Consider the following 23,646-nt stretch of genomic DNA (forward strand, 5'->3'; position numbering starts at 1 on the left):
GTTCTTGTTCTCCAGAGCTTTCTTACAACCACCTTACTGAAGTGATCTTCACAGTCCTGGTTATCAGCCATTCAACAGGTCAAGCAGTGTAATAACCTTGCATTAATCAGCGGCTAAGATTTATATCTGTACCTGCCGCATCACACTAGTATAACCTAAAATAAACAGCATGATGTTTATATTAGTCATGTAACAAGTGTCTTTCTCAATTTGGTCACATGTATTTAATTTAAAGTATATCTAGTAAAAAAAAAAAAGGCTTGGCACTCTGTGTTTCCATTTTAAGTAATCAATTTTAAAATAGAAGCAGTACAGGATATGTTTTATAAGAGGAGCTCTAAAGAAGAGGACAAATTCTTTCATCACTCCAAAATATCTTTGAGGAGATTTAAAGCAGGTGTTAAGGAGAGAGGCTGAGAGGCAGCATGCTTTGGGCAGCCCTGGGCTGTCCTTAGCTGTTGCCTTCTGCAGAAGCACGATGGGGACTCCCTGCCAGAGCTGTGGACACCCGGCCTGTGGCTGTGCCTGCTTGCTTCAGCTTCTCCCCTGCCCTCCCTGAAGTAAACTGTCCTTGATGTTTGAGGGGTTCATGCTCCCTGTAGGATGGCTGAGCTGTGATCCAGCATGTGACAGGCTTGTGTCTAGGAGGTTTGTTAGATTCAGGCAGACTGAAAAGCTCCACTTTGCAAATGCTGCAGAATGTAAGTAGAAATGGAAAATTAAAGATTTGGGGAATAGTTTTAGGATCAACAATCTCAAAGCTTTACAATTCCACCTGTCCCGTAGGAAGGGAATATCATTTTACAGGAGCACTGTGTGCTTCTGTGGAATTCACCCCTGAAGGGCAGCAAATATCCCACTGGACAGGTGGAATTTTAAGGCTGTGTATTGCATTTCTTGAGATGGGTGCATGTGTATTCTTTGCTCACTCACCATGCTTTCACACAACATCCTATACCAGTATACTGTGAACTCATTTTGAATTTGGTGGACACCTAGCATCTAGTGAAAGCATCCATTTTAAACAGCATTAATAATTACTAAACAGTAATATCAGGCTTAAATTGCAACTTGCTGCAGTTTTTTTCTTTTGTGTTTTAATGTTTCAGAATGAAATACACTCGGTCAGCTAACTGTAGCAGACATAAGTGGATCTGAATTGAATAGTGTCAGTTGCCTAGAAGCAGAAAGGCAACTAAGAAATTTTTCTTAACAGTTGATACACACCAATAAAAGTCAGCAGATTCGGAGTTAAATTAATGGCTATTTACTATAGCACTTCTCATTAGTGAGAGACAAAATTTCAAGCCCCAAAGTAGCCAATATTTACTGTATATGTAAGAGGACTGACAGGTAACTTCTGATGGCAGTTGCAGTTCATACTGCCTTACTGTATTTAGGAAATCTTCACAATAGTATTGCAACATATGTAGCTAATAGAGGAGATATCCTTTTATCCTTTTAATATTTATAAAGTTTTCATTAGACTACCACTTTCCTTATGCTTCCTTAGATACTGCCTCTCTTTCTAAATAGCAGGTTTGTCATAGACTTAGATTATCCAGATGAGAGCTGTGAATGGGCATCCAATAGCCAGATTTCTAACAAAACAGCCTATATCTTGAGTATAGGTATCATAAACATTGCAGACACCATCAAATGCTGACCACTGTGCCAGGGACATGTCATAAACCCTCAGTGTATATGCTTGGTGAAAACACAAAGCCTACTGCTGTACATCTAAGAGAAGCAGTATTTTTATTGTTTTGTTTCTAATAATTGTTTCCTGTGCAGAAGACCAGATAAGCTGTGTAGCATCCATAAATACAAGCTTGCTTAATTTTCCAATCACTATGAGTCTAAATAAGTAATACAGTATGAGAAGACATGCCAAAAAGTACCATATCGTGTGTTAACACTGAAAGCTGTGATTGTAAGAGGGTCAAAGTACAGAATGTTACATATACAGTATGTGTGCAGTTGCATATGCATGTTCATAGACATGACTTGAGTTCAACAAATATAATGTCAAAAATTTGACTCTGTGCCATTTGTTTCAGGCAGTTATTTGGCAGAAGACCAGGGTATCAGATCACAAAATGGCCTGTATGTCAGTTCTGGGAACAGCCATTATGGGCAGTATGGTACCTTTTCAACACTGCTGTGAAAATCCTGAGGTGAGTTTAAACTTCCTTATCCCAAATCCACTTAAAGCGTCAATAAAGACACCTCAGTCAGTATTCAAAAAGAAGGAAACTTTGAAAAAGAGACTATTATCTTCAGATTGACACGTGATTAATGCATTTGATTTTATTACTGTCCTCTCTGTAAAATTTATTGGTTTGGTCATTGAAAATCCACTCCCAAGAATTATCTAGTCAGGACTCATGTGGCACTGATCAAATGGCAGTAAAACCAGTTGCAATGACAAATTCAGAATTGCTGATTGCTCAGAGATGTCTAAGTGGGTGCATTCAGCATGTTAAGTTGTATTTAATGGGATTATTCAGACTTTAGTATACATATGTGTTATGATTTAATAGTATTATTTAGACTTATGTCTTGAGTTTGTCGGAATGCTTGTAGTATATGTGTACAGGACAATGAGGGGAAAAAAGATGCTTCTTGTAGTTTACAGTGTTTTAGCTGTTCATGTCTGAGCAGAACATCCAGAGTCATTCTTACCTGAATGCAGGTTGGATGTGTCCCACAGGGCAAGTGCAGGGAGTTCCAAAGGGAAGACATGGGGGTATTTAGAAGGGCTTGAAGGAGTCACTCAGGTTCTCGCATTACCTCTCTGCTATATCATGAGGCATCCATATTCCTTGAATAGAAGTGGGGGAACATTCCATCTCTCCCTCTCTCTCTCTAAATAGTATGTAGAATACCATGTGCGTCATTTATAGGTATATAAGTGATCCATGCATATTGCTTATGCACTAATCTACATTCAGAAACCACGGGCATTTCTAAATTAAGCATCCAAACACTGTGAAATGACAGAATTAAGGTTGTCTGCGTAACTCTTTCTTTCTCTGCTGTGTGCAGGTATTGGTATAGCTATTTAATGCCAAGGCATGTGCTGCTTTTTTCCTTCACATGCCTCATTCAGTACACAAACCAGAGAGCAGCTTTTTTCTTTTTTTCCTTTCCTACTTATTCATTGTATAGTTTCATACTCCTTTGCTGCAAAATTTACTCCAAAGACAAAATTAATCTTGCTATAAACAACTTTCTGTAAGCCATACCTTACTAACTGCAGAGTTAAAACTTCTGTGATCCAGGGGTTTCAAAGACTGGCCTTCTTCAAAACATCTCCATGAAACAAGAACACATTTCAAGCTGATTTCAAAGCATGCACATGAAAACTTGGGAGCTACTTGAAAACTAAGCAAATAAAAAATTGACACAATATTTTACATGTATAAACCAGCATCTGTGCTTTTCACATCCCCAGCCTTGTAAATGGATCTATTTTGGCTGAAAACTCACACAGGAAATTTTCCTTGTCCCTCCTTCTCTGGAGGTTAAGTTTAGCAGATACAAGTGAAACTGGGACAAAGATGAGTACTTAAGAAAGTGTATTATCAACACAGATATATTTAATACTTGTATAAATTGATTTTTATTCAAGTTATTAATTTTGAAAATTTAAAAGCAAAAATTCTGTAATACATTCTAGTCTGTGATTTTGTCTCTATGCTTCATATCTCTTTAATGTGAAAATTCTAATAATTAAGCATTAGTTGTAGAAATTGTTGCTGACTTCAATGAGCGCACTGATATTCTGCATGGCTGTAAATAGTAACAGCAGTCAGCCACTTCTAAATCTGGCAACTTCTTAAATGAGTTATTTAGAGACTTTCAGTTTTGCTTTAATGTTGTCTGTATGTAAAAAATGTTGTTTGGGGTGAAAGACTTTTTGCACAAATATTTGGGAATTAGAAAAGGAGCTTGAAGCATAGAGGAGGAACATTCAGGGAGGATGTGCTAAAGTTGCAGAATAAAATCTAGAAGTGCTGCATGTTGTTTTCTGATAATCATCCAACAGATATTTGACACCTCTTTAACTTGACCAGTGGTGTTTGGTTATGTGCAACGTTGCTGACCAGAACACTCCAGCTTTAGCACAGAATGCTTATTACAAGGTCAAGAGGGAATAGGGGAGTACATGAGCAGATAGCTGGTGTGACGTAGATGAATGGGAAGAATAGGCCAAATCCCAGGGATTTTAAATTCTTTTTCAAATGTATGATAATTTGGATTTTAGTAAATACAAGTGACTCTTCCGAAAGCAAAGCTAACAAGGTCTGATTTCTGTGTTCAATGATCCCCCCTGCTACCAGAACATTCTACAGTCTTTCCCGTATCTCCAAAATCTCCATCCTTACCATGCCCCAGTGTTCCTTCACCTATTAGTTGGTGCCAGCGGCAGTGGGGTGATGCATGGGGCAATATGTGGGTTGACTGAAACATCAGTTCTTACATGCTAATGCATCCTGGCTGTTGAAAAATTACAATTGCCTTTCCCTCAGTAAGGTCATTATCTTGAGGCTGTCCTCTCCAAGCAGCTGTCAGTTATCACAGAAATTGTGGAAATCTAATATCTTTGGGATTTCTGCTTCTTCATCAGATTGAATTGAAATCGATCCAGCAGTTTCGAAGTTGCTTGGTAGGGGAGAGGGGGAGGTGATGGGACAAGCAGCAGAAGTCATCGGCTTCATCTTGACCTGAAAAAACTAAAGCTGAAGAATCTCAACAGAAAAATCTTAAAACTTGGAGTTTGTTAGGGACTCAAATCGTGTGAGTTTTTGAGGCTCCTTGGCAGTGCTGTGTGCTCACAGGTTCTGGTGGGGTCATGGGTGCTCAGCACTCTCAAGAGTCAGCTGATTTGGATACAGGTGGTGTAGGTAAATTTAGGTGCCCTGAATAAATGCCCTGTGACAGGCTATTTAAAGTGCCCTGCATGTAGAAAGGAAAGGACTGTGTGTTTTGGGCTTTCCCCACAGGAGTAATTCACTTACTGCCTTCACCAGGTTGGGCAGTAGTGCATGCCTTTAGCTTGTACAGGAGTAAAGTTGGAAATCCCACAGTCAGCAAGCCTAAAGTTGGCCAGTGTTGTTCTCTGCAGCCTTTGGCTGCAGACAGCAATGTGATGTGAGTGGTAGCCCAAATGGGGAAATTTCTGAATAATTTCATCAAGAAAAATAGATACAAACCCATCCTTCTCAACCTGTTTCTTTTTTAATTGCTTTTACTTTTATTTTTTAACATAACTTTCAAGAAGCTATGCATGTGTTTGACTTAGACTCCTGTACAATTTAATCTTAATATCTCGCCTCTAAAATGAAGTCCTAAACTGCTTAAAATACATTCTTGCTGTATTTGTTTTATCACTGCAGATAAATCTCTCTGGATTTCTCCCAAAAGCTGAGTCAGACAGCTCTTTGACAAGCCTTTCAAGTTCAGAAAAGAGTTTTGTTTTTATAAATAATCGTCCAGTTCATCAGAAGGAAATACTGAAGGTAATATCCTTTAGCTTTTTATTCAAGGAATAGAAACATTACTTGTTTGAGGACAGAGACACCTATGTAATCTACAACCTTTTTCCTCTGTAATATAACTGGAGTATTATAGGCAAAGATACTAGCATTGTAGTTTCTTGTAAGAGAATTCTTCTAAAAGTAGTTCTGATTTTGTCTGCTTATTGCTGTGGTCTTGTCAAGCAAATACACACACTTTCTCTTTAAATTTCTGTATGCATTGGATAAAAATGAAAGTGATAGTGCAGCAGCGCTGGCTGCAGCTAGGCATTGTACAGGCAGAATTTGATACTCTTGGGTTTCTCACACTACTGAGCCTTACAACACCTCATTTGGAGCAGCCTTGCTGTCCTGATCCTTGCCCTCCCCAGAAAAGAAAATCGTATTCATGCCAAAGTGTGCGTGTAAAAAAAAAAGTAGAGTCAGTGAAGAGTTTTCAGCTGCAGGCAAAGCTTTATAGATGTAAACCCTGATCCTGTGTTGGTATGTTAAGTGCTAAATAATGCTAATCCATCTCCATGCAGTATTTGATGTGCCTGATTCTTCTGGGAGTTCAAAGCTCAGCTTGAGTCCCACAGTAGAATCAACTGTTAACCACAACACAGAAGCTTAGGTTCAAAGTGAGGTTCTCATGTAGGGTTGTTCTTGTAGCAGTGCAAATAATAGTGTTCCACTGACTCTTCATGTGTGTGTCCAGATTTTTAATCATTTGCTTTTTTGGAGGAGGGTGGTTGGAGTTTTATTCAGAAAGGTGAGGTTAACTACACATCTGAAAGAACACATTTTGATGGGTTTGTAAAACAAACTATAGATCACTTTTACCTCCATGAAGTGTATGGGGAAGAAGTGCTGGTGGACCTCCTATTATTACAGTTCAGTGACAGCTGAGAACAGACTGTGGGGAGATTATGGTTAAAATAACTTGCAAATATTTAAAGAATTTTATTGTAATTTAAAATATATTTAAGAATTAAAAAAAATCCAAACAATTAAAAAAATAAAATTTAATCTGCTGTGGCTCTTAGGTTTTTACAAACAATTTATGATTTCTTTGTCTCGTTAATGTATTCTTTTCTCCAGGATGTACATCTGTGAAAGGATCCCTGATACTAGAAGGAAATTCAGGGATCTGTATTTGACCCTTCTAGTTAACAAGACCAAAATTCTGAAACAACTAAATAATTCAGTAGTCTTTGGAGGAGTTTTTGGGAGGATTATAGAGGAAATAGTAAGGGCAAGTAGAGCTTGAGGAAAGCTGTAAATATATAATTGGGTTAAAAAAAGGGACAAAATCCTGTTCTGGAAAAAGGGCAGATGTGTAGTGCAAATAGTACCTTGTCAAACAGATTGTGGTTTGGATGAAAGAGACAGCAGTGAAGTTACATGCTATATGGGTAGATTTTCTTTAAAAACCAGCCAGCCAAATAATAGTGTTTGTGTTGATGAGGAAGTAAGTAACTGGAGTTAAAGTCCAATCTGGACATACAATTTTTTCTTCAAAGTGTGATTAGTACATTCATTCAGAAAGTCAAAATAGCAGCCATTAGTATCTTGAAATTGGTTCTAACCAAAACTCCAACAAATCTTTTGTGCTTTTATAATGTCAAATTTTGGTTTTGTGCCTTTGTGTCTATTTTATTTGCCTTTACTGACATCTCTATTAAATCAATCTGTAGTTAATTCGACAGTACTACAGTCTGGTGACACACAAGGACTGTACTCGTTTATATCCTGTCTTCTTTTTGAATATTACTGTACCTGCCTCTACTGTGGATGTGAATTTAACACCTGATAAAACTCAAGTTTTACTGCATTATAAGGTAACTAAGGTTTTAATCTGCTTTTGAGTTATCAGCCTTTTACTCATATAAGCAGAACAAGGGCTTCTGGGATTATGGAAATGTTTGAATATAGGCAGTGCCACTTTTTTTTTGTTTTATTGGTGGTTGTTTGCTTTAGTTACTTTATAGCTTGCCTTTATCACTGGACTGTTTTATGAGAAATATTGAATAGGTTAAGTAGAGTATTATTCCAAATTCATTTCCCAGTTGATGCCAGGGATTTTTACACTGTCAGATATATGCATGTATCACTTGGTTTTCAGATAGCTTTATAGTGAGAAAAGCTAAATGGAACTACGATGTGTCCCTACATAAAATTCATGCTTAACTTGATACCTGCACGAAGTAATCACTTCTTAAACACCACATACGTTAAGGGAGAATGTGGGGGTGAACTGATTTCTGGTCAAAGCAGTATTTTGCCATTATGTGTATAAATTGTTGACATCACTGAAGTTTCAGGACATCCTTTTCATGCTATCAAGATCTGAAATTTAGACCATATGTACCTTTGTTTTAGAGGCTGTGTAGTGATAAATGCCCATAAAGTTGCTTTCACTTATGAGCACTTCATATGAAAAACAGTGCCACAGAAATTAAAAAGTCAGATAGGTAAGGTTATTCAAAGTAAATACAGATAGTCACACCAGTATGTTGATGATCTTCACTGAAAGCTTTTATATTTATGTTAATCTTGTAAAAGTACTACCGGTCAAATGTCACTTCTATGAAAATTAACACAGCATTCTCGCACTTGATCCAGTTAAAATCTTTCCTTTGGTGTTAGAAAAAAGGTTGGATTTTTTTGGTTTGGGGTTGTTTCTTTTTCTCTTTCATTTCCATCATATGGTGCAAAGCTGTCTTCTAAGACAGCTAAGCTGTCTTAGAAGCAGGCACCATAATAAAGCACCTACACAAACATGCTTACATGAAAAGGTTCGGTGCCTCTGTCTTGACTGTAAATTTCTAACTCCATGTTAGGTGGGAATAGCTTTATGTGATACTGGTTTAAGCAGTCAGTACCCTGTTATAAAGCAAGCAGTTAATTGCTTTTGTGATGTGCTAGATATTCTGCTTCACTGGTTTACTCTGACAAAATATTTGAGGTATCCAGTTCAAAGTCTTTTTGAGCATATGTGAGCAACCACACTGCAATAATCTGTCCAGGTTTGCTTGAAAAATATTCTGGATTACACTGCGTATTCTTCTATATCCTTAATATCTGTCAGTTAGAATTTCAGGTGTGCTTGTGTGTATGGCTTTTCTGTTTTGGTTGGTTTTTGTTTTTTTTTTATTTCTTTCCTTTTTTTTTTCTTCCCAGGAATCTGTCTTACTTGCTGTTGAAAATGTGTTGAAATCACTGTATGGGCCACTACCTGCTACAGTCCCTGGTGAAATTAATAAAACAGATGTTAACTCAGAAGACATGTTTGTTCATAGAACAGAACAAACAGATGTGGTTGTTAATGAGATGGGACCATCTGGAAACGATGATCGACATGCTCATACTTCATTCCTTTCATTCATCAGTGATGTGCAAAACTGTCAAGCAGGAAAAAACATGGAGATCTGCTTAAATCATCAGACACTTTGTGGTGAAGATGTACATAGTTGCCTGGACAAAAAAGAGGTTTCTAAGAGTGATGCCTTTCCAGACAGTTCCTTAAATTTATTGTGTGGGGATGAACAGAATGGACAGAATATGACTGATATTCAAACTAACAGTGTTCCTGTGGACCCCAGTTCTAAAAAAGCTGATGAGTGTCTTTTGAGTTCTGGTACTATTGATGAAATAGAAAAAAATAGGGAAGCTTTAGTCTCTAAAGACATACCTGAAATCTCTGCTGATAGTTGGAGTATGGGAAGTGGATTTAAAAACTTTCTAGGAGACAACCTGGAACCTGTTAAGATTTTGATTCCTGAAGTTGGAGGAACAATTAATAAGCAAAATGGACATCCTAGTGAGCAAAGCAGTGATCCACAAATCTCAAATCGAAGCATAGAGAAAAGAAATCTGATAAGTGATAAGTTTGGACATGTGACTGCTTATGACTTAATTAGTACTAGAATAATAAAGAAACCAAAGTCTGCTATTGATTTTTTCACTCAAGAATGTCGTCGAAAATTAGTAACTGATAACCCAAAGACCAGCATGGAGGATATTCTGCTGCAAATTGAAGAGCAGTGGGATAATTTGAATGAAGAGGAAAAAAAGAAGTAAGTTTTCAGGCTTTGACTTGCTTCTGTAGCTGGTAGTTACCAGTAAGTCACATGTAGTGAATTAACAAATACATAAAATAACTTCCTAGTTATTTATGAAAAAATAGAACAAAACAATGGCGTTTGACCTTTTAAGATCAGTGTCAGTATTGTGAGTTGTCACATTTTGCTCTGTGAGGATGTGCACTGCTGATTTGAGTTACTTGTTTTGCCACTGTGTCATGCAGCAGTTAGGTAGGGATGGTTTTGCTGAATTGTCGTTTACAGATAACAGGCAAGTAAATGTACTGTTTGAATCTTGCAAACTTCTGTTAAATAAGGGCTGCGTGTGTGTTGTCACTCCTGATGTACTGTCAGTGAAAACCAGCGGGGTGATGGATGAGCACTGTTGTCCTGGGTTTAGCAGTTGCAATCAAATAGTTCCTCCAGGGTTTTTCCAATGCGCAGCTCTTTTTTATTGTTATGAAGTGAGGATTTTTTTCAAGATCTTTAGTACTTGAACATTTGCTAAATTCCTTTCCTATAAATTCAGGAAATGTCTCAACCCAGGGTACCTCAGAATTATATTTGTAAAACCCAATCAGATGACACAAGGAATTTTTTTTTTCCCTAAGCAGCTATTCCAGTGCCATTCACACTATACTACAATTTGAATTCTAATCTCTTTCAGTCAGAACCAAATCTCTTTCTTAGATTACAGCCTAAAACAAATTGTCACTGTTTTTTTGAAATCCATTTGCAAGTAAGGGAAATATTTTAGCCTAATTTGGGGTGGAGGTTTAATCAGTTAAAATATTAGGTATTATTTTGTACTTTATATAGAACTTATAGTAAAAGATGAAGTAGAATAACAGATTTTGAGACATTCTAAGACAGGTAAAAGAAAAGAAACATCAAACCTTTGACATCTTATTTGTAATTTTATAAAATGTAAAATATTGTAGGGCATCACACAAATGAGGAAAATAGGTCTTTAGTAGTTTTACATGTGATGATTTGAATGCATATCATGATTTGTAGCAGAAAGTTTTGGAAATGAAATTTGGGTTCTGAAAAACAAAACTCATTGGAAGTGTTATGACAATGTGTTTTCTTAATGTGATGGAAGCTAGGAGAGGCAATTAAGAGAAACCACTGAAGAGGAAATTATACTGGTAGTGTCATTTTAACACTAATGAAAGAGAAGATTAGCAGTGTGATAAGAAAGAGAAACTACACCTATTGAATTATTGTTAATATATGTGTTTTCCTTGACATTTTACTTTGTTTGAAAACATCTACCTTGTTCTGAATACCAACTGTGTCTGAGTTAAATAAGAACATTTTTATCTAGGTTCCGATTTACCTCATTTAAATCTCGCTAAGCAAGCAACATGCTATGATCACAAAACCATACATGTGAGAAAGTGTTTTGTCCATCTCTGCATTAGCAGAAATATTAATGTAATAAACTCCAATTATATTCACGCTTTTAATGAAATGAAACAAAAGGTTCTGCCAGCTGTTTCAGAAAATTTTAATTTGCTCTGCTTTAGCTTTTCAGATTTCATGGTTGCTTTCCTGGTACAACTGTTATGTTAAAGAGTGTGCCTGCAGATTAACTTTGTATTAGTTCAGGAAGAAGACCTCTCTGGTAATTAAGTTTTCTGTATATGTAGGGTTGAATGCAGCATATTATATATACTGTATGCATTTTCCACATACATAGGATTGAATCAAATGGATGCTGAAGTGAACCACTAGTTTTATCCATACATTTCAGCTTCAGTGTACCTCTTTTTTGCTTGTAAAATTGCCTCAGAAAATAACAAACACGAAGAGATGCACTGACGTCTTTCCCTCCAGTGCAGCAATGCACAAGAACTGTGATTCATCTGGCAAAGAACAGTCTTGCCTATCAGATACTCTGGATAAATTGGGCCACCTAGAGGTAACAACAAATGTATATGCAACAGGGCAGCCAAAGTGCCAACAGTTCTGCTGAACACACTATACCCCCAGCTTCATGGCGAGTCTTGCTGGAAATACATGACTTTTCCTAGTTCTCCATCCTTCTCTGATAAAGTCACACATTTATTACAATGGGTGCGCTTGGCTTCAGCATCTCTGTTTTTCTCTGTGGTTCCATCAGCAGGTCTAAATGAGTTTAAATCCCTTTTTGGAGCAGTACAACCAACAGATGTCTTGTAGTGACATAGGATGGCCATTTCAAAACAAGCCAGCATTTATTACTCAACCGGAATGTAAAATGTTACGGTCTTTAGGTTATAATAGAAGAGGAAAGCTTCCATGCATGTCTCTGTTGGCAGCATCACATATCCCCCTGCTTTGCAAAGCCAGGATTTAATTTATTGCACTCACACTGCTCTTATTTAATACAGCTTGCATATGTTTCTGGCCTTAACATTTCTTGCAGATCAGGCTCAGGTAGGAGTGGGAGAAATCCCTCCAAGTGCCATGGCAGTGGCAGCAGTAGTTATCCTGAAGACGTAAGAAAGGTTCATAACTACATGCACATTATCGTGGGACTAACAAATTACCTTGTCAGCACTCTAAGATTATTCTTCATGAATATATTTGTACCTTGGGAGAAACATAATTTCAGGTAGTATGATGGCCTTTGCTGTCTGTTGACAGGTAGGAGCATGCATGTGTCACTAGTGGCTAGTAGTAACTCCCTCATGTGTGGTAGTTTTTTATTGCCTGAGAACTTTCTGTGCATCACATAGTGTTTGTGTATATGCATTACTTGCAACTGTTTCATGCTGGAGTAAATATACTTGCTTAGGAATTCCAGAAAAATTATTTACTGTATTTTAACCTTTTAGCTAACATGTTCTCTTTCCTTCAGATGGAGATCATTTTGTGGTACCATCTAGTCATTGCCCACCCATTGTATCTGTAGCCATCTCCATTTATATACTGCCAGATATTAATAACAAATAATGGTATTAGTAATTGCTATCAGGCCCTCCACACTATTGCCTGCCCCCAACATCTGTTCAGTCATAATAGTAGGTTCATATTGTCCACTCCTAGAAAACAGCTCTAGGCCCCTGAAACCTGTGCATTTGAGAAACAAACAGAAAAGCTTATATGGACAAGTAAAGGCTTCTGTTTTATTATTCTTTTATTTGCCTCTTCACAAAGCAAGGAAGCACAGAAGCTGAATATTGTACTCATGGTGAATTGGTTGGGTTCATTATGTGAAGAGGCTGATGCTGAGATGTGTTACATTCAGCATGGGATGCCTCTTTATTCTGGGCACATACGAATCTACACAAGGGGCTCTTTCCAGTCAGAGTTTACTCCAAATAGTCAAATTCAGATTATTTGATTTATAAGGTCTTTATATTAAAAGGTTTATGTTTTATGCTAAATATTTCATTTGGGTTTAAGATGCAAGGGGAAAATAACAAATTGTGGATCAATTTTTCTAGTTAAACCAAAGCTACCTTAGAAACTAGACTTCATTCTAGTTTTCCACTCCCTCCTTACACCCATTTTTGAAATTTCCTTGTCTTTAGGTTTTGAAGCTTCAGGAAAAGATCCTGAATTTAGTGTCTTGATTCACCAAGCAGAGAAGAAACTGGTCTTGTAGCACTTGTTGATTATACTTGCCCCTGTGAAAGGATATTTGAAAAGGCAAAGGTGTTCCCTTGTAGTTTATACACCTGCTGTTTTCTTTGATGCTGAGCAAATCACTGGTCATAATGTATATGAATTTACAAAACTCACAATAAAAGCTTGTAAGGCTATAATTTTTCTGGTGGTAGTCTTAAGATGTCAGGCAAGTTGGACTTTTTTGGAGATGCTTCTGTTTGCATTATTGGTGTATCACTCAAAGCTCAGTTCTCATATGGTTTTCCCCTGCATTACAATTGATTCTATTAAAAACAAAGTATTTCTTGATCTGGTCAAAGCTACAAACGTATTTGCATAGAAAAAAAAAACTGTTCAAGTGATTTCATCCATTCATTTTAAAGGGAGCAGATGTTTTTTATCTTAATGTTCACTCCATATTTTCTAGGACATGATTTATTGCAAGAAACTATTTAAGCTGACTTTTTTAGTTAACTAAATATTGGTACCATATGTGAATGCTAGCACATCATAACTAATTGCAAATGGTGACCCTTTTGTTGACCTTAATTTTCCAGCATGCATACGCATAATTGAATCAAACTGTTCCAGCAAGTAGCAATAAATAAATATGACCAGCTAAAATACTTATTTCTAAGACTTACATATGATAGTACTGCTTTTTTTTCTTATTGAAGTTTGGACTTGTTTGAATTACCTACTAGAATTCAGAATATCAAATAAAAGCAAAAAGAGGGAGTTCAGGAAATCATCTTTTTGGCCTTCAAAAAAGAAAGATTCATATGCAGTAGGCAAGCATAAACCTGGCATCTATAAAAGTTCAGCTCTCTTTCTGACATTTGTAAACTTATTAAGAATCCATTCAGGTAGCAGAAATTAAGTATGTAGTAATGTTTTAACGATTTAGACAGAATTTAGGAGTAGTTCATTCTTGAGTACTTTTTGAAAAATCTAAGTCTGTTACTTACAGAATTCTGTGACAGTCATATCTATTCTGTATTCTCACAGTTTTTATTTCTGTGGGTAATCTTAGGCCATTTGAAATCAAATGTATTTCTTTGTATTAAGTAAAGCCTGAGGCTTATGAAGTTAGGCTCCAGACTCCTACCTAACCACATGGACTCCCCTTGAAGTCTGTAGAGCTCTAGAAGCTTATATGACTTTGTGACAAAACTGCTTCCAAACTGTTTGTATGGGCGTGAATTAGGGATAAACACAGTCTTTGGGACTGAGGTCAAAAACAACTTGCTGTAGCTCTTTATATGAGGCAGTCTACTCCTTCCCCTTCTGTAATTCAGGTTTTGCTGGCTGTCACAATGAATGAAAATTTCCAGCTCATCATCTTCAGAGGGTAATGGAATATGAGCACAGACCCCTCTGTCTTTCTTTCTGTCATAGTGGAAAGCATATTGATGTGCCTACTTGAATGAACCATGGACATTATTCCTGTCTGTTGAAATAGTTATCTTACCTTTTGTTTTAGTTTGTTAGGAGTTGGGGTTTGGGGTTTTTAATCTGATTATGCTACTCGTTTGTTTTCTCTTTTAAGTTATGAAATAAAAGCTGATAAAGACCTGGAACGTTACAACAGAGAGGTCAAGAAAGCTATGGGACAGAAAGTACACCGGCCAACAAAGGAGGCAGGAAAACAGAAACCCAAGCTGAAGACTTCCCTCTCCAACCAGCAGAAGCTTGACAAGATATTTCATGCTCAAACTGAAAAGAAGCAGCAACCTGAACAGTCTATGAAAGTTGTGACAGTGCCGTTTTCTTTGAGTTCCTGTAGACATCAGCATCAGACCCATGAGAAAAATTACTCAGATCAACATGAGCTTTTCCTGATCCGTCACCAAAGTTTTCCTGATGTCTGGATATTTGCTGCTGAAAAAAAACTAAGGCTACTTAATCCATACAGATTGGAAGAAGCCCTGCTATGTAAAAGATTACTTATGAATCATAAGCTTCCAGCAGAGAAACTGGACAAGCCAATTGTGTTAACAGACAGGTATAGTACAACTGAGCAAAAATTTGTGTGTTATTTTGAGTATTGTTTGGTAATTATTTACAATAAATTCTGGTAAGGTCCTTTTTGCGAATTCTGTGATTATTTGTACATTACTTTATCTGTAAGAACAGACTTTTATGTTTGTATAGTTTTAACATACAGTAGTCAGCAGGCCTGGTCATACTCCAGTTGAAATAAGTTTTGACCAGTTTATCAGTAATGTAGTGAAGACAAATTTCTTCCCCCAGAGAAAAATTAAATGTTCCACATTTTAACAACTTCAGTGTCGCTAATTTTCCCTTGTGGATTAGGAAAGAAGTGATGTAATTATTATTATATGCCTCAACTTGGTCACTCTTTAAGATATGTGAATACTTGTGATTTTGTTCATTTAAACAAGTTGCTTTCTCAGAATACTTTTAAAAGTCTTGATCACCTCTCACCACTTACTACTTTTTTGTCTGTGTTGTTCTCACAGTTTTAATTTTCATATTTTGGTTTGTAACACTTTGGGGATATTTTTTTTTCCTAGTCTGATTGGTGGATCTCAGTATATGGCTGCTCTTTATAAAATGCAGAAGGATTACCAGCATTTCAATGGACCAGGTTATTTGACAGATGCAAGGCTTGTAGCAAATGGATTCCAGATAAAGGTGATAGAAGGTATGATGCTTTTAAAATTTTTCAGTTATATTGGGGCTTGTTTCTTCTGATATAAGGATTTAAATGATTGTTAAAGGTAGATCATGTTATTCTACATCACCTTATCATTTAAAGCTCTAACATCCTGCTTTTATTAACATTGAGATTTTATTACTTGGCAAAGAATGTAATCTTCATCATAGAACACTGAGTAATGGAAACTGATAACTGAACAGAAAATTTCAGTAGTATTTCAAAGAATGTTCCATGTATTTCGAAGAAATACATGTTTTCTTGACTTCTTTGTTTTCTTCTTTTCTCAAAATGCTGGGTGATGATATCCTTAATTGTCATTCTCACAGAATTTAGATTAAACTGATGAGAATTCTTTAGTCTTGGCAGCTGCTTCCAAGGAGATACATACTTGCAGAAGCTTCTGTAAAGGCTTTATGTGACAACTACTCTGCTTTGAGCAGTTGAGGAGGTCTGATAAGAAGCTGGATCTGGTTATTGACTTACTTTCATCTCAGACATGAAATCCAGAGCCCAAAAGAGCTGTTAAAGACAAGATCACCACACCTTTTATTAGGGTTGAACTTGAACTTTATTTTGAGACAGCCTTTTTCTCAGTGCCTCTAAGTTCATCACAGAATGAATGCTTCATATACTTTTAGCAAGAGAGAGCAAATGTGTATACATTTTCCTAAAGAATGGTTCATAGGGATGCTGTTGGAAACCCAGGGGCACCATACCCAGGGTCAGTTCTATAAATAAGGATTTCTCTAGCAGAATTTCAAGAAAAGCAAAAGTCTTTGGGGGTAGTACCTAGCTGACAGCTCAGAGGAAAGATTCACTATAAGAGCTGTTAGAAATGCTATATAGCTTCATGTGTTACAGATCCCCACATATGTACAGTGATGACAGACGTACTGTAACATATGGGATCTTTTAAGGGTAGGTACAAAAATGGGATGTAGAGCAACTTCTTCACTTGGTGGCTGGCTCTTGAGACGAACAGCCTAAGCTGTTTTCTTTGCTAATTATGCACAGCGAGAAAAAAAAAAGAACTTTTTTCTGACTGGCTAAATCCCTACGTAAATAACAGACTTTGTAGGAGAGGTGTTCATGGTAAGCTTGGATTGAATGATTAGGGGAATAACACATGTATTATAAGAGGCAGCTCTTGAAAGTTTTATTCAGCCTAACAGATCAAAAGCTGAGGAGGTCTGTGGTACATCTCTAAGAGAAACATGGGAGAAAGGAATTGTTGCTTAGCCTTTTTACTCACATACTGGGTTTTTCGCACCTCCTGGTGTTGTAAGTTTGCTCAAAATCGAATTAGTGTAAACTGGGTGTGAATAAATTGAATGTGAAAGTTGAAGAAAGTTTCTAGGCAACAATGGAGGAGAGTTGTAGATTGATCTTGTGGTACTGGAGATGTGTTGGGGTTTAACCTCAGCCAGCAGCCAAGTTCCACACAGCAGCTCACTCTTTTCCCTTTGGGTGGGATGGGGTGGAGGATATGAAGAGTAAAAGTGAGAAGACTCATGGGTTGAGATAAAGACAGTTTAATATGTAAAACAAGAGCCATGCTCACGAGCAAAGCAGAACAAGGAGTTCATACCCCACTTCCTGTGGTCAGGAAGGTGTTCAGCCATCCCCAGGCAAACAGGGCTCCATCATGTGTAATGGTTACTTGGGAAGACAAATGCCATCAGTCTGAACATTGCCCCCTTCCTTCTTCGCACAGCTTTGTAGGCTGTGCATGACCTCATATGGTCTGGAACATCCCTTTGGTCGCTTGGGGTCAGGCGTGCTGCCTGTGTTCCCTCCCAGCTCCTTGTGCCCCCATCCTGCTCCCTGCTGGGGTGGGATGAGGAGCAGAAAATGCCTTGACTCTGTAAGCTCTGCTCAACAACAACTAAAACATCTCTGTGTTATCAACACTGCTTCCAGCACAAATCCAAAACACAGCCTCATTCTAGCTACTACAAAGAAAATTATTTAAGCCAAAACCAGCACAAGCTGGGAAAATGAGTTTTAAGATAGCTTGATTAATTCAGTAGCTGAATTATACAATGTAACAGCAAGAGACTCAATAAATAGCTGGGAATTATAACCATCTTCAAACCTGTGTTCCTTAATATGTAAAATTAGGGAAATTAAATCTTATGAGGAAAGTGTTCTCATTTACAATTAGTGGAAATTAAAGTGCTTTGCATGCACTATACAGTTCGACAAACCGTGGTTGTGCACTTGATCCATACGGATGACCCAGATGAAGAATGGGAATCTAATTCAGTTCATTGTCCCAGTCTCATGTTTTACCTACTTGAATGAAATGTTCATAACATCTGAGGGTTGTCAGTCATGTTTATAAGCTTCTGCTGATGACATTATGGGAGTTACAGCCTCTCTTATTAGAAGAGCATACCATCACAGATGAAGCTAGAAATACCAGCAAACAAATGGAATTTCTCATAGCCGTTTTTCCAGCTGACTGCAATACTTCATCAGTCTCTTTTTTGTTTTTTTCCCTTAAATTCGTCCCTGAAATATACTGTCTTCTACAGATATGCTACTGTCTGCCACAAATACTTATTAAAACTGAGTTTTAGAAGCACAGGTGTTAATTACAAACACTTGTTATATGTTCTTCTCTGTGAATTTCACTATGCAGTAAATATCTACTTTGTAGATTCTTGTTAGATAATATTTATGTAAAGTGACCAGGAGTGATTTGTCCCACTTAGACCTAAGTATTCTATAGGATTACTCAACTTTGAGAGAACAGGTTTGTCTCATAAAACATTTTTCACTATCCTTATAGAAACATTTTGTTGTTTTTTGCTGTCTGAATTCAGTGTCTATTTTTGTGTCTTATTTGAAACTCAAGCAAAGCCAAAAAGGGAAGCATCCAATGTTGAACTAGAGGTTGTCTCAGAAAAGTTTTGTTTCTTCAGGAATATTGTTAACTTTTGGGGACAGGGGTTGCCACTTTGCATGGCTTGCTGCAGAGAGATTTCAAGAATAACAGACATGCACTTAACCCATGGTAGCTGGAGAGTTTCACCTTAGCAGCATCCATAGGATCATACCTGAACCCTGTTCTCTGTGCATGTACCTTTATAAGTAATCTTTCCCATTTTGGGGGGTGAATTGGATCAGTCCTAGTATTTGCTGTATCTCAACTAACTATCATTCTTTCTTGCTGTTAGGTTCCACTGTAGAATATTTAAAGGTCTATGTTTTCCTTCCGGACTACAGTCTTGCCATGATCATATTAGATGTCCCTTTCTGACTGCCAGTTGATTAATAGCCACTAGTGCATGGCTTCCTCTTTCATCCTGGGTTAAGAGTTCTACTTTCTGTAGTAGTAGAATATTTCTCTTTTATGTCACAAGAAAAGGCTCCATTTCTTTAGCTTTGTATATGAATGTGAAAGTGTTATTTTAGTAATTTCTTCTTGCAAAACTGTTCATTGATCCATGTGGATAAGTCTGTTATGACATCAGTGGCTCTAAGATACCTTCCAAAACAAGAACAAAAGAAATTTAGCTGTTCTAGTTTGACAGCTTTGGCTGCAGAATAAAGGGCTTTGCTTGACCCATAGTGATCTCTGAAGAGGACTGTCAGTCTACTAGGTTGCATTGGTTATTTGTTTAAGTCTCACAACATATTCTGCCAAAAAGAAGGACCCTGAGTTTTGCTGCCCATTAACATGTATTGAGTTTCAAATATTAATTTGGAATGCAAGACCTCTTGCTTTGGTATTGAGCACCTCACTAGGGCTGTTTCCTAGATAACTGTAGTGTGTATAGGACTCTAGATTCATTCCTTACTTCCTCTTGGTTTGGGGAATGTTTTACAGGGCTGACTTTAATTAATAACAAGAAAATCTGAACAGCTGCCTTAATTTGGAAGGTGTTTTTGGTAATTCCCTTGTTGCATTGGGCTTGCACCTCAACTGGTCTTTTTGTTAAAGATGTTTCTTCTTAGGTTAAATCCCTACCTTTTGGCAACTTAAGGTACAGAGGATCCTGTTTCTTATTCTTTCTCAATGAAAAAAAAAACAACCCAAAACCAACCATCAAATAAACTGGTTTTTCCTTATTTAGATGACTTGTCTATAAGGGACAACTTCTGTCATAGAATTAAAAAAAGTAATTAATTAGTCTTGCACTAAATTTGGCGCAACTTGGGGTTAATACTTGGAAATTGAATCTTACTCCCTCACAGTGCTTGGCATTTGTAGAAGTACAACTATACTCTTTAATGGCAAAGACCTTTTAGCTAGTGGAGTGGTTCTGACCTTTAGTCACTCTGATAACCTATCAGGTGCATTTCTTACAGGCACAGTACGGGTCATGCCTCACTCTGAACAGCTTGGTACCATGTGACACCAGATACACTACTCCTAGTAGGCTTCTAAAAGATCTAATTAGATCTTCCTAACAGAGACTCAATTCCAAATCGAGTTTTGTTGTTCTGTCATTCAGTGGAAAAACTTTGAACTTCTGGCAGTGTTTTCCTTTTTCACAAATAACTTTGAATAGTTATTTTTACTTCTTATTGTTTCATTTGAGGATAAGTCCATCCTTTGAATGCTCTCATTGTAAGACAGGACTGTGGCTCACCTTTGCTCCATACTGTTTAAAGACCCTGTATGACTGCAGGCAAAGCTGTTCCAGTTCATCCTGGATCTTGGGTGTGTCCTGTCTTCTTGTTTTGGTAGACTTAAGATCTTTTGTAATGTCTCCTTTTTTCTCCTTGTATTGATTCCTCAGCAGTCTTAGGAGTTTTCAGCTAGATGTTTCTCTGGATAACTGACAGTGAAAAACATGTTGTGAAACAGCTCAGAAAATGCTTCTTACTGTAAGTATGTCTGGCAAAATCAATGGTCTCTTTGTGGAATGTGCCAGTTATTGTGATTTGCAAAGCTGTGACGTTGAGCTCCAATCTGTCTTTGCTGCTCTCCCACCCCCTCATGTTCTGGCATTACTGAGGCTTCAAGTGATGCTACCTTTGGGAAAGCAGTCTGTTTGCTTTTACTTAACTCAGTGTTCTTGGATCTGCCAGGCATTTGCTTGCTGGGTATAGCTTGCAGTGACCCCTATGTACAGAGAGCATTTCAAGAAGTAAAATGGATTACTTTCTGTCCAGTTATTCTTAAGATGTGTTTGTTATATGAACCTTCTCTGCACATCTGTTTGCCTTTGTGAAAGTCCTAGAGAGATGTGAATTCTTAGCTGGAAAGGAACCGAGAGCAAGGAACACATCTTACCTGGTTTTGTAACAACAATGGGCCTTGGGGCCATGCTCCAAGGGAGGCTTTTAGGGTAGAATTGTCTACCTGGTAGAATACATCTATCCATCATATGTATATGCAAAGAATGTGCTAAGGCCTTAAAGAGCTGTAATAGGTAAATAACCCATTTTCCTTGGTAGTGTAACCTGCTTCGGCTCTTGTATCCGACAGTGGAGTCATGCTGCTACTTAATTTCAGTTTGATTTTGACTGTAGACTGGAAGGTAGTCTTAAAATGTCACCTAATCTAGGTGGCAGCTGGAAGAGAACAGTTTTTCCTGGCCATCAAGAAGGAATTATCCAAAGATGATTGCAAATGCTTTGTTTGGAATGAGAAAGGGGAAATTTATAGCAATGAGAAATCCACATTTTTAGTCGATTGAAAGATAGTTTATTTGTTCACAGAGATATTTTCCTTGGAAGTTGCAAAGCATTTCATAGGCACTACCATGGAAACTGCTTAAGACTGCTGTTTGAATACTCAAAAATCTTAAAGTATATTTTATCAAAAATTTACAAGTACACTGAGGCTTGGACATCTGCTTATTTCATCATATGTTGCCAATATCAGAATTTCCGCAAAGACTTGCAGAAGTAAATATATGTTCATCAGCACGCAATGGGCTAATTTGCAGTCGAAAAAAGTCTAAGCAGAAAAGGAGAATTACACACAAAGAGAAATACCAAAAAAGAAAACCTCTCTTAGCCAGGATTTTTGTGATTTGTTTCTAGCTTAGACTCTTTCAATCCCCCTTTGTCTTTCAAATTAATGGTGAAGTAAAATCTGGCTGTCAAAATTTGCAGACAGGAAAATTGCTATTAGCAAAACTGAAGAGTATCAAGCAGTAAACATCTTGGTAGCAAGCTGTATCCAGGTATGATTGGTTTACTGAACTGGGGGGGAAAGGGGGAAGATTTGCAAATCCAGAACCTAACTGTCATTAAATTTTCATGGGATGCACTGGAAATACAAGTTTTTAAACTGAAAATCTTAGTAACTGAAACTTAACGAAATTTTGTTTTCCATCTTTGCTAGCACACAGAGAGGTAATTATTGAAAGTTTGTCAAATAGACTGAGTTCTCATTTTAGAGAGAAGGCAGCATAATCAACTGCCCTGGAATTGTTACGCAAGTCTAGTCTTTCATTAAAGCAAAATTGGGATAAAAATTAAGAAGATTAAAACCAGACTTTATCTTTTGCTCCTGTCTCTTTACTGGCAGCCTTTCCCATGGGGAAATACTGGCATAGCTCATCATCTTATCTCACCTTTAATAACTGGCAAACTTTCACATAGTCTAACATTTCCCTTTAAGGTGAATCTGATCACAGGCTTACAGCAGTCCATAAAAATTGTCTGGGTCTGCTGGCCACGATTAGGGAAAGACAGCTTGAAAAAGAGAATGAAGACAATGCTGGGTGAAAAGGAAATAAAGTTTCAAATCTAAAGCAGTGTTAAATATATAACTGGAAGGCGGTTATGTGATGTGGGGGTGGGGGTGTTCCCTATATCAGATTCCTACTCTGCTCAAAGTATTTCTTGCCATGAAGCATAAAAAGGCCCAGGAGTGACACCCCCATATTTAGAAAAATGTGAAATCTGCACCATCTTTGTAACATTTATTTAATGACTGTCAAATAAACAGTGCCTGGTCATGGATAACAGTCTCCTTCTACTGGCTAATGAAAGTACATTGTGGTGACTTACGTTGCATATGTTAGTTCTCTCACTTCTGAAATCTGTCATGTGTTTTGGATTAGGAACCTGAATGATCCCTTATCACAGTTTCTTAGTTTAATCCGCTTCGTAGGCATCTATTTGTCTCTCCAACTCTTGACAGTGCCAGAACCATTCATGACTCAGGCTGAAGGTGATTTATCCTACCTTGAGCCATTAAGCAAGAGTAGATTTGTTTGCATTATGAATTGTATTTTTCCATGCTCACCTTATGAAGCTCTTTACTTCTTAGACTTGTAGTGGAAGAAAAGGGAAGTTGGCTATGTGGGTTGGGTTGAGGTTTCTCTGCACCCAGCATGAATGAGAGCAGCAGCTCTGAAGCACTATACAAGAATATGTGAGCCTGACCACTACAGAAATTGCTTCTGACTGGGAGTGGAAAGAAAACTAACTGTAGAGTAGCAGCTACATTCAAATTCTTTGCGAATAGTGTGAATAAGAACTGAAATCTCTTACACCTCAAAGATTTAAGATACTTTGTTGAGAAGGTTTTTTAAATGTTTTAATCATTTGTATTCAGAGTAATACCTGCTGCAGTAGATATCATATGAATGATAATATGAACCGTGTCACAGAGCCTCTAGTTATATGTCTTGTGTTCTTCCTTTGTTATGGTAGGAGAAAAAAATGCTTTTTGTTTCAGTGAAAGCTGAATTTGTTATTGTAACATTTGAACTCTACAGATGTTAAAACCAATTACATAGGAAATAGTGCCAACACTCTGTTTTATTTTTTTTTTTCAAATTAA

At 37.3% G+C, this 23,646-nt stretch overlaps 1 protein-coding gene across 3 annotated transcripts in view; it reads left to right on the forward strand.

Moving 5' to 3' along the window:
- The window catches only part of PMS1 (PMS1 homolog 1, mismatch repair system component), a 48,287-nt gene that overhangs the window by 21,187 nt on the left and 3,454 nt on the right, over window positions 1–23,646 (forward strand). For all 3 annotated transcript variants that reach the window (XM_031045868.2, XM_005145583.3, XM_031045867.2), the window contains exons 6-11: window positions 2,061–2,177; window positions 5,403–5,525; window positions 7,220–7,363; window positions 8,706–9,601; window positions 14,757–15,212; window positions 15,745–15,875. In XM_031045868.2, coding sequence (XP_030901728.2) covers window positions 2,061–2,177; window positions 5,403–5,525; window positions 7,220–7,363; window positions 8,706–9,601; window positions 14,757–15,212; window positions 15,745–15,875 — 1,867 coding nt within the window. The remainder of the gene's footprint in view (window positions 1–2,060; window positions 2,178–5,402; window positions 5,526–7,219; window positions 7,364–8,705; window positions 9,602–14,756; window positions 15,213–15,744; window positions 15,876–23,646) is intronic.

The sequence above is a fragment of the Melopsittacus undulatus genome, chromosome 8, assembly GCF_012275295.1.
Source record: "Melopsittacus undulatus isolate bMelUnd1 chromosome 8, bMelUnd1.mat.Z, whole genome shotgun sequence".
Lineage (NCBI taxonomy): Eukaryota > Metazoa > Chordata > Aves > Psittaciformes > Psittaculidae > Melopsittacus > Melopsittacus undulatus.